This window comes from Tupaia chinensis, unplaced genomic scaffold, assembly GCF_000334495.1.
Source record: "Tupaia chinensis unplaced genomic scaffold, TupChi_1.0 Scaffold000335_1, whole genome shotgun sequence".
NCBI classification, from domain to species: Eukaryota; Metazoa; Chordata; class Mammalia; order Scandentia; family Tupaiidae; genus Tupaia; species Tupaia belangeri.
This window is the reverse complement of record NW_006159829.1, coordinates 7003174-7014461: the sequence shown is the minus strand read 5'-3', so window position 1 is coordinate 7014461 and position 11288 is coordinate 7003174. Positions and strand designations below refer to the sequence as shown.

The following is an 11288-nucleotide window of genomic DNA, read 5'->3' as shown; positions in this document are numbered from 1 at the left end:
GAGACCTTTGAAAGTAACGCTCTGCGGCTGGTGAACCAAGGTGAGGGCGCGCCGGCCGTTAACTGCCCGCCGGCGGCCGTTGAGAGCCGGGGGCGGAGGAGGGTCGCTGGGTAGAAATGCAGGATTTCGGGGAGCAGAGGTGGGGGTCCGGGTAGCGATCTGGGAACATTTGGGTGGGGGCCTGGCAGTATGCGGGACACCTGGGGAGGGGGGAAGACCGAGATTGTTATTTGGGGGACTAAGGAAGGTGCAGGCTGGGCGTTTGGGTGAGTCTGCAGGGAAATCTTTGGGGACTCGGGGAGACCCAGGGGAAACTTCTGGGTGGAGGCGGAACATCTGGGGGCTTGGCTGGGGAGGAGGCCGAATGGTCGCATTGGAGGGGAGTGTGGGGTACACTCTGGAACTACGCTGTTCGGCTTGTCTAAGGAGGAAGAGCTAGAGAAAAAATGGAAGGACTTGAGGGCATCAAATGCCCAAGAGGTGAGGGAACAGGTGCGGGCTGCTAGTGAAGTTCGGGGACCTTGGAAGAGGTTTGAGGTCAGACTCCCAGCACCTCAGAGAACCCAGCGGTCCTGGGAAAGAGCCCAGTTCCCTCCCCAGCCCTGTGTCCCTCCTGAGTCCCGGCTCTGGCTGCGTGGTGGGGCGTCCTCCCTGCGTGGGCATCTCTCGCCAAGCCTGGAGGCCGGCCCTCGGAGGAGTCGGGGCAAAGAGGCCCACGGAAGAACCCGCTCGTTGACTACACTCTAGGAAGTGCTGAGTGGGTGACCCCCATCGGTGGCTGGCTTGGGTTCAGAATATTGGTGAAGTCTCTGCCGCCTGTGCCATTTTCATCCCACTCCAGCCAGCTCCAGGGCGTGCAGGGTCCTGGAGAGTGCTGGGCGGTGGGGTGCAGGATTTATGGAGGCACGCCTACCCTGACCTCCTCTTCGGGCTTCCTGGGCAGTCGGCGGGATGGACGGTAAATGAAGCCTTCCTTCCCAGAAGCAGAACTCTCTCCTTCCTGTATCCGGAATTCATGTTTCAGACGAAGATGGGTTTGGGGGCCCCAGGTCCGCTTTTTCTCTGGGAAATGGCAGAAGCATGATCTGGTCAGATCTGTTACCCTTTGCACAGACCACTCTGCAGAGACAGCCTGTGGTTCCCTAGTTAAGTCGGGTCTGCTGCTCTTAAATGCTGGCCCTGCTCTTTTATTGTTGGAAGTGAAAGAAGAGGCAGACATATTCTATTTGTGTAGAGGTACCTATTATTTCAGAACAGCAGCCGCCGTGTTTGCCTCTTGCAACCAGTTCTCCGGCATAGGGTGTGTGCTGTCGACGGATGGTGGTGGTGGAGAGCCTCTTGCTAGCTTCAAGAATTTAAACACACTTAAATTGTTGAACAGAAATCGACTTGCAGCTCTACCCACTTTATTTTAAATGCAGGCTTATTATTCTTTGTTTAGTAAGATGGGCTAGCAAAAAAGTAACGGGCATGCTTTGTAAATTAGAGAAGAATTTAAGTCTTATTCCCATGCTCTTCAGGGCACTTCTGCAGTTGGGTTTCTACTCTTTGCTCCTCGAGATTTCCATATATCTTTTGTTGCCTGCTGGGCCGTCACATCTGTGAAAGAAATGTCTTTGTACAGAGTGTGAGATGGGCGGCATTAGACATATACTAGACTATGGAATCAAGTGGGTTTTCCTAAGAAGCTGAATCAAAGTTGTGCTAGTTAAGGAACTAGTTTACCTAAATGCATAATGAGTTATTTTGAAAGTCTTATTTTCTGTCCCATGTTGCTATAGTATTGTGTCAATACATTTCAAAATCATTTCGGTCTCTGATTTTACTAGTGTTAATGCCGTCTGCTGACTTGAAACAGATATTGGGGAAATGTTGCCATTTAGTGGTTTTTTTTTTTTAAATATATGTTAAACTTGATTGCCTTACTTTTCATCAGAAATAATTCTTGTAAGAAGTGCGTATCTCGCATGTGAACGAAGATAAAAGTGCTGTTCATATGCTCCTATGACTGCTCACTTAGATTACTTCAGACTAAAACGCTTTTCCCTTAAATCATAGGCTGATTTCCGGTATTCAGAACCTTGTCATTTAAAACATGTTCTTTTATACTACTCCAAAATTACAAGTGCCTTTCTAAAATATAGTGTCTTAAGTCTGAATTTGAATCGTTGTTAGGAAGCCGTGATGTTAAATGTGTTAACCATTTTGTTACTGGCTATAAGAAAACACTTTCATTTTTGTTTAGCTGTGTTTTTGACTATTTCCCTCTAAGGACATGGGTTCTTTCAGAGGTCGTTCTGAGCCTCGATACTGGACGGTGTCCTGGCTCTGACTTGAACTGTGCGGAGGGCTAGCCCCGCAGACCTTTCTTTCTTGGATTGTGCCGTGCCATGTGATAGGTGTATTTCGTGGTTAGCATCGGCAAGCGCTGCTGGTACCTGTGTCTGCATGCTATTGGAAAGTTTCCGAGGCACTCTAAAGCACATGGTCTCTTGTTCCTTCTCCACACGTGCATCCCTGGGAGGCAGATACTGGTCTCTCCGTCCTTCGGGGAGGGAGCTGAGGACCTCAGCTGTACTAGTTTATGGGCAACTGGTATTTAATTTGAACTCAGATCTTCCGTCTCTAAAGCCATTGTTCTTTTTCTTGATGCTTTCCCAGAAAGATGGAATGAAATACTTTACTGCTAATTAAAATCCTGCAGAAATCAGTGTAATGTGATTGTTTCCAGTTGACTTAAATGTAGGGGAAATAATATGCTTCCTTTAGGAAGACTCATTCTGTTTAAAAAAACGAACAAACTTCCTTTCAGTACTTTGCCTTCTTTGAAGAAGCAACATTTATGGTAAACTTATTTTACAGGATTTTAATGCTCCAGTCAGGAGGCATTTTTTAAAATTAAAGCCCTCCTGTGACCAGAATATTAGTTTAGTGACACATTATTATAATGAGTTTATAAATGAACTGTAGTCATTTTTGAAAAATTTAGTATTTATAAACCTCGATCAATTTCCTAGCTGAATTTCTTATTTTCTAATGATCTTAAGTAAGAACTTGAACTGGGGTGACATTAAGAGATGCCTTCCTATCAGTACAGCTTGGCTTTTATGCTTTTTTCAGACTTGTGGTTTACCATGGGCATTCGTGGATGATTCTGTTTTTGTTTTCCTAGGATAACTGGTTTTCCTCCTCTTGCACCCCAAATACAGAATTTGTTTCTCTAACGAAAGTAATGGGTAATGTTTACTTGCTGTGAAAACCGAGTCACAGAAGACAGGCTTTGGTATCCCCAGCCCTACCTCCCACCGTCAGCACACATAGACACACTCAAGTGCCCATAGGGTGAATCGACATTGCAGTTTCTTGCCAAGGAGGTTAATTGAGATGAAAGCAGTGTTGCATGTTTTATATTATATTTGCTAGCAGAGAATGCTGACTCTTACTAAAAAACATCTTCAGAAATGTCTTACGCATTATAATTTAATCCAGCTCTCTGGTATTGGTTTGGATGGTTTTCAATCCAAGCCAAGTAACCATTAAATAAGATTACATAACACTGTATTTTTAATTATCTGATATAATGTATGGATTGGTGGCTGGTTTCCTGCCAAGTTACATTCAGTTGTTGGTTCCACAAAGTGGAGCAAAAGATTCAAGATTAAGGTGGTCTGTTTGTGTCTACATTGATAAAGTTCCTCTTTGGTATTTCAAAATATTTTTCACATGACATCAGTTTCTCAAATATTAGACCCTTAGGATTATTTAGGATATTTATGGAGGATAAAACTGCAAAGAGAGTATGACTACCTTATCCTGTGTTCCCCTCTTTGTAATCCACAAAACCTGGTTTAAAAAACTCATTTATGGAGACCTTTATTGAAAATATTTTTGATTCAAACTGCAAATTGAAAGGGCAGGAATCATAGGGCTGTCACGTGTGACTCTTTGTCCAGAAGGGGATATGGCTCTTTAGTTTTTCATTTTTAAGTGTTTCCTTTGTGTTATCAGTTTTGTTTTCTTGTGAGAAAATGGATGTGATGACTCAGTTTTAGATAAACCATTTCTGAGTTTCAGGTAGTGTTTTCTGATTCAGAGTGGCCCAGCAATTGTGAGTTACGATGATTTGGTACTTGAACTTCAGTAACACGTAGTGAGAACCTGCTATGCCAGGCATTGGTGCTCGGTCGTGGGGACACAGAGGAGAGACCGTCTCTTCCAGAGACACTCCTGTACTAGTGCGAGAGTGAGGTTTTAGCCTGTAAGTGCCCTGTTTCTTAAGTAATATCTTTTTAGTCCTTTAACCGTTCTGAAATATTTAATGCCAAGATGGTCTAAATTTCACTACGTTAGCTTACAAACATTTTTCAGGTACTTTTCCATGCCGGGTCATGTTTGTAATTTATTTATTTATTTACTTTAGGTGTTTACCATGGGGCACTTGCTAGAGAAAAACAGAGAGAGGGAAAGTGAGAATCACCTCCTGGGGGGGATAGCCATGCTGCAGTCCCTTCTCCTCCATTCTCCTCTTGGGACTTTGGGCATGCACACACACGTGCCTGACTGATTTGCAAGCCACCAAGTCTGGGATTCAAACCATGGTGGGCCATGTGGGAGTCCAGCACTTTAACCACCACGCCACCTGCTGGCCCCATGTTTGTAATCTTAACACTGGGAATAGCACCTGAGGTGCAAAGGGAAGATACATATGCCAGATGGAAAAATGTAAAAAGAAAAATAAATAAAATAAAATAAAAATCTAAAAAAAAATCCTAAAATTCTCCCCTCTCCTTCTTGCTAAAACAATGCACTTGCAGAGATGAATGACTAGTAGCCTGGTTTTGGTTGTAGAAACCAAGAAGACTCTGACAACTGATGTGCCTTGCCCAAGGTGACATGGTTGTAAAAGCTCGAGCTTTGTTCTTGTCCACGTCCGTGTTCTGGTCACCATGCCACACTCCCAACAGAGGAGGGCACACTTCAGTTACCGGTCAGACTGTGATGATGCAGGTCCTTGAGGACAGGACTGGAACGGGCCCTGGCCTTGGGTGCGGTTCTTTTCTCGCTAGCCTGTACTGGATCGAAAGATACATCATATAGCATCTGTTTTTACTCGTCACCCTTCCCGTTTCTGTTCTAAGACATCCCCTCTCCCCATGGGTCAGAGTGCCCGTGTTCTGGCCTCTCGTAGGATCTCATCATAGCCCAATATCTGGATCTGTTGTCCTCCCTTGGAGAGCAGAACTTCTTGGGAGACAGGGTATGGACTCTCTCTCTCTCTGGCTTTAGCGTCTTAGTTCTTGGTACACAGCCCTGTGAACTCCAGTTCCTGTTTACACACGTGCCTGACTGATTTGCAAGCCACCAAGTCTGGGATTCAAACCATGGTGGGCCATGTGGGAGTCCAGCACTTTAACCACCACGCCACCTGCTGGCCCCATGTTTGTAATCTTAACACTGGGAATAGCACCTGAGGTGCAAAGGGAAGATACATATGCCAGATGGAAAAATGTAAAAAGAAAAATAAATAAAATAAAATAAAAATCTAAAAAAAAATCCTAAAATTCTCCCCTCTCCTTCTTGCTAAAACAATGCACTTGCAGAGATGAATGACTAGTAGCCTGGTTTTGGTTGTAGAAACCAAGAAGACTCTGACAACTGATGTGCCTTGCCCAAGGTGACATGGTTGTAAAAGCTCGAGCTTTGTTCTTGTCCACGTCCGTGTTCTGGTCACCATGCCACACTCCCAACAGAGGAGGGCACACTTCAGTTACCGGTCAGACTGTGATGATGCAGGTCCTTGAGGACAGGACTGGAACGGGCCCTGGCCTTGGGTGCGGTTCTTTTCTCGCTAGCCTGTACTGGATCGAAAGATACATCATATAGCATCTGTTTTTACTCGTCACCCTTCCCGTTTCTGTTCTAAGACATCCCCTCTCCCCATGGGTCAGAGTGCCCGTGTTCTGGCCTCTCGTAGGATCTCATCATAGCCCAATATCTGGATCTGTTGTCCTCCCTTGGAGAGCAGAACTTCTTGGGAGACAGGGTATGGACTCTCTCTCTCTCTGGCTTTAGCGTCTTAGTTCTTGGTACACAGCCCTGTGAACTCCAGTTCCTGTTTTAGTGTTATGTTTTATTGTCATAGAGGTAGAAGAATAAAAGGTATATTTGGAATTCAGAAGTTGGTAAAGAGCCCTCTACCACTTCAGAGCACCTGGGTTGGGGAGGGACGAAGGCCCTAACAGCTCTGCAGGTACCCACCAAGAAGGTTCTAAGCTAAAGGCAGGTTAAAGGAGCAGAGGAACATCCCCTGCACTTAACTGGATAGAGCGGTAGGGGTCCCTCTAGGAGAAAAGGAGAAGATCTTGTCAGAGCTGCTTTGAATCAGATGTTTATTTACTTTCAGTCTTTCTTGAAGAATTTATTAAGCCAGTGCTCTTTAACACAATTAGGTCTCCTTCCCTAAACTACTAACAAGATTTCTTATGACAGATTAAAACCAGAATTTTGGAGGCCCCTGTCTCATGCCAAATAAACCTTTGCCTGAAGGAGTTAATCTGCAATCTCAGACACCAAAAGACCCCTTTGCTCACGGTCACCAATCCCGTTGAATGAACATAGAATGGTTTACATTTTTTACCAATTAAGAGAAATAGAGTGCACCTTAGCGTTGAAGATAATGATTATGTATTAGGTTGTTGGAAAAGTCATGATGTAGTTTTCTATGCAAAAATGTGTTATAATTTTCCTGACAACCCAGTATAATAAGAGCTACCAAACTGAGGGCCTCTTTGTGTCAGGCGTTTTCTCTGCATTTTCTCTCATCTTCACCACGATCTTGCAAGGTAGGGGTTATTTTTGTTGTTGTTTGTTTTTCCCAAATGAGGCATCTAAGGCTTCAAGCTATGTATCTGAAGTCAGGTATATTGCTTGTAAGTATTCAGGGTGAAATTTTAAATAAAGTCTGCAGCATGTTGATAGAATAGTTTAAGAAAAGAGATAAAGGAATTGAACTGAACATTGTGGTTTGTTTTAAAATAAAAGTTTCATTATAGTAGAAGCCCTTTAGGAATTTCCATTGGTGATGATGAATTTTTAAAACAATTTCCTGAAAATGTATTTTACCGAAAAGTCAAGCTCACTTTTTCCCCTAAGCTCTCCAACAGTGTTTTTCAGTCTTCAGTAGTCATTCAAGGTAAGAAGTTTAAATTATGTATTTATTTCAATGGTCAGAGAGAAAACAGGAAAAAAAATTCTGTATGGAAAGTATAAAGCATATGTTCTGTATAAAAAATATATGCATTCTGTATATAATGGAAAATTCTTGCTAAAGGTCTGTCTTGAACCTCCGATAGGCACAGAGCTCTTCGTTGTTTAATATTTTATTACAGAAACAGTTGATTGAGAGAATATTAGGAATTTATCACTAGTTGGGTATATTTCAAAAATTCTCCATTCTCTGAAAATAGGCTGGAAAAGAACAAAAGTGAGTGCCAAGAACATATGAAAACATTCTCACATAATGTAGTTTGGTTGAAAGGAGGGCAAATGAGGGGACTTTAAACAGTTGGTGGAAAAACTGAATTAGGAGTTTTAATGTAAAACCTTTTTAAACTCCAGGCATAGGTTTTCATAGTATGCTTTCTCCATGAACTTTTTGAAGTCCCTTAATAAATGCACATGTCGTGCAGTGGCTAGTTGATGGCAGCTGCCATTTATCCAGAGTGTTTCTGCTTCACATGCTTTATGCATATTATTTAATTCTTGCAATAGTCTTAGGAGAGTACATTGTTTACCTTATTTTACATATAAGAAAATTGAGATCAGGGAGGTGAAACAACTTGCCCAAGGTCACACAGCTATTAATAGTTAAGTGAAGAACCAGGATTCATACCCTCACCTGCCCAACTCCAGGACAGTATGCAGTGTACCTAACACCAGGTAGAAGTAGAAGCTCCGCTGTGCCTGGCTTTTTGTGCGTGACTTTCGGGGAGAATTGCAGTCATGCAGCCCTCCTGGTGAACCACATGGTGTTGGACAGGTTATCGGGGAGCCGAGCAGATCGCATACTGTACCGGAAGAAAACAGTGGCATGGCCAAGTGTGTAGGGACTTTCTGACCAGTGCCAGCCAGGAGGGAGTGGTAGATGCCATTTACTTGGTAAACAGTATTAACAAGGGAAAGCTGGTACGGAAAGAGCCATGTGATGAGGAGAGGGACAGTTTTCTAGTCTAACCCTGTGCGAGTTACTTAATTTCTCAGAGACTCACTTTGCCCATCTGTGAAATTGAGGACCTACGTTTTCTCTGTAGGAGTACTATTGTACACATAAGTACTGTGTCTAACATGTCTTTTTTTTTTTTGAGAATTATTATTTTTTTAGCTTTATTTCTTAATTATTTAATTTTGACCAGAGAGGGACAGAGTGAGAGAGGGAAAGTGAGAAAGCAAGCCGCAAGGTCCAGGACGTGAACCGTGGTCAGCTTTGTGGGAGTCCAGCGCCTGAGCCACCACGCCACCTGCTGGCCCTGTGTCTAACATAGCTTCAGTCCCAATAAAAATGGCCTATTTTTTATTGGTGTCCTGGAACAGCTGTGCATTGGTGTCACTTTCTAGACATAAAGTATGTGATAATTAACACATAAATCATCTAGTTTCGTTTCATAGGCTAATTTTTTGTTATTAGAATGGTTTTAATTTTCTAATCCTGGAAATTTTGAAGAAGAAACTTATTTATGAAGAAGCCTCTTTCATTAATATCATGTTCAAAATTAGCACCAGCTCTGATTGGTTTTTATTATGCTGTTCAAGATACAGCACCTGATGCTTAAATTAACAAATGAAGCTTTCAAAAACAGTTTTATGACTGCACATCTTAAAGCATGTCTGGACAGTCAGCAGTCTCTATCCTCAAGCACAGATATCTTATTCTGAATTGGTAAGCCACAAATTTCCATAATTTTGCACATTTCCATAATTTGTTTTTTAAACCAATCAGCCCCTGCTGCTATTTTAAGGATTTTAAAAAGTGTTTGTGGCATATTTTTGATGATGTTCTTTGGATGATAAAGGACATAGGTATGTGAGAGCACCTTTCCTGATCTCTCTTTTTGATTTAACTTTTACACTTGGGGTCACTGTTGGCTCCAGCTCCCATGGAGAAATTATAATGCAGAGGAGAAGGGCAGTTTTCATTCTCATTTTTCTTGTGCTTCCTCGTATTATGCTACTTGTGCTCTGCTTTTCTCCCACTAGATGGCACTCCACATAGCTGGGTTCCCTCTTCCGTCCACATAGGTAAGCTACTCTTGAACTGAAATTAGTCTTGATCAACAAATTTGCTTTGATTTCTATACATTGGCATTACATTTTTATATTCATTTTATATCAAGAGGCATACTTTATATATTGAGACATACTTTATAAATTTGTGTATTTCTTTTATGTTAAGAGGATGACTTGTTTTTGTAGTCACCATTTCTTACTTTCTTTTTCTAGAAAAATTTTTGCTATAGGGCTCATGCGCTCACTGGAGAGACAGAGACAGAGACAGAGACAGTGAGAAATCACCCCCATGGGGGATGGCTATGCTGCCATCTCTTCTCGCATTTTGAGTATGCTCACATACCACGAGTGGTTTGAGTTTCAAACCTTCTAGATCCAGGACTCGAACAACAGTTGGCCACGTGAGAGTTTAGTTCCTCAACCACTGTGCCACCTGCTGGCTCCGTAGCCACCGTTTCTTCTTCTTCTTCTTTTTTTTTTTTAATTTTTTTTTAGAGATTTTCGCTATAGGGCACGTGCGCTCGCCAGACAGAGAGAGACAGAGAGACAGAAAGCGAGAAATCACCCCCCAGGGGGGGATGGTCACGCCGCAATCCCTTCTCCATTCTCCTCTTGGGATCTTGGGCATGCACGCACACGTGCCCGGCGTGAGTTTTAAGCCACTGGGTCCGGGACGCGAACCGCGTCGACTACATGGGAGTCCAGCGACATAACCATTACGCTAACTGCTGGTTCCCCGTAGCCACCGTTTCTTGAGTGCCAAAGGTGTGTAGAACTTGGCGACTGCCTTGTAAAGTTAGTTTGGTTCTCATTCTGCAAATAGAGAGGTGGAGGTTCGAGGGATACGTGACCCTGGCATTGTTCAGGGTCATGCAGCTCCTCTCAGGGATCGCTGTGCACTAAGGAGAAGATACTCCGAAGCACCGACTTGAGAATGACTTGAGAACGTTCTTTAAAGAACGTAGTAGGATAGTGTGACTTAGGGCTACTGGCTATTGTAATTGTTTTGGTGGAGGGAGAATTATAGCCTCACAGTTCGTTTGCACTGGACTATGCACGTCAGATTCTTCGAATTGTGCAAGGAAGCAAACCGTAGTGACGGTCACCTTTGGACTTGAGTGCGCTCAGGGGCTCCTCAATCAGAACCAGGTACAAAGCCTGTGAGAAGTTTGGACAGGACCTTCTATTTTTAGTAATTGTCATCAGGGCTAAATGCTAGATTGAGAATCCACAGGACTTCAGGAATTTATACCGTTGAGATTTCTCAATTTATTCATTTATTCAGCTCATACCTGTTGAACTGCTGAACTGAGTTGGAATATTGAGTGTGCTAAATTGAGCTCTGTGTTCTGGACCAGCCACTCGGCTTCTCTAAGCTGCCATTCCCTCATCTGCATGTGGCAGGGGTTCCCACATCTTTGGTTGTCTTCAAGGTGATATGATCATAATTTCATACTTTAGTTTTATTGTAAATTTTTAACATATTAGAATATATTTTATATTTAATACGGGATTATAACACACTTAAACGTTTCTGTTCTTCGTAAGTTGTCTATTGCATATGAATTTCAGACTGCAGCACTTAGTTATCTATCAGTGCAATGGATTGTCTGCCAGTAATTTTTTTGGCAGGGGGGTAGTTTTTAAAAAAAAATTTATTATTGTTTCTTCATTTGACCAGGGAGAGATGTGGGTGGGGTGTAGAAAGCAAATCAGCAGGTCTAGGACTCAAACTGTGGTCGGCCATGTGGGGAGTCCAGAACCTAACTACCCTGCTACCTGCCAGGCCCCCGGTGATTGGGGGCAGGGTTAGTTTTTATCATCTGTGCTGCTTCTGTCCTTGCTTTTAGTTTGGGTATGCTCAGAGAATATTAAGAGAAGCAAAACACTTAGAAAAATCCCAGTCACCTTTTGTTGGCCCACTTGTGCAAACCACAAGTAACCGAAATGATACTGAAATCAGATAAAGACTGTCTGGTACAGAGTAGTTCAAAATACCACTTTAA

The 11288-nt window shown here is 42.9% G+C and overlaps 1 protein-coding gene across 1 annotated transcript in view; it reads left to right on the top strand.

The window, feature by feature from the left end:
* The window catches only part of KHDRBS3 (KH RNA binding domain containing, signal transduction associated 3), a 211333-nt gene that overhangs the window by 4128 nt on the left and 195917 nt on the right, over positions 1 to 11288 (top strand). Inside the window, exon 4 of the mRNA XM_027773279.1 lies at positions 4 to 40. Within this exon, the coding sequence (XP_027629080.1) occupies positions 4 to 40 (37 nt within the window). The remainder of the gene's footprint in view (positions 1 to 3; positions 41 to 11288) is intronic.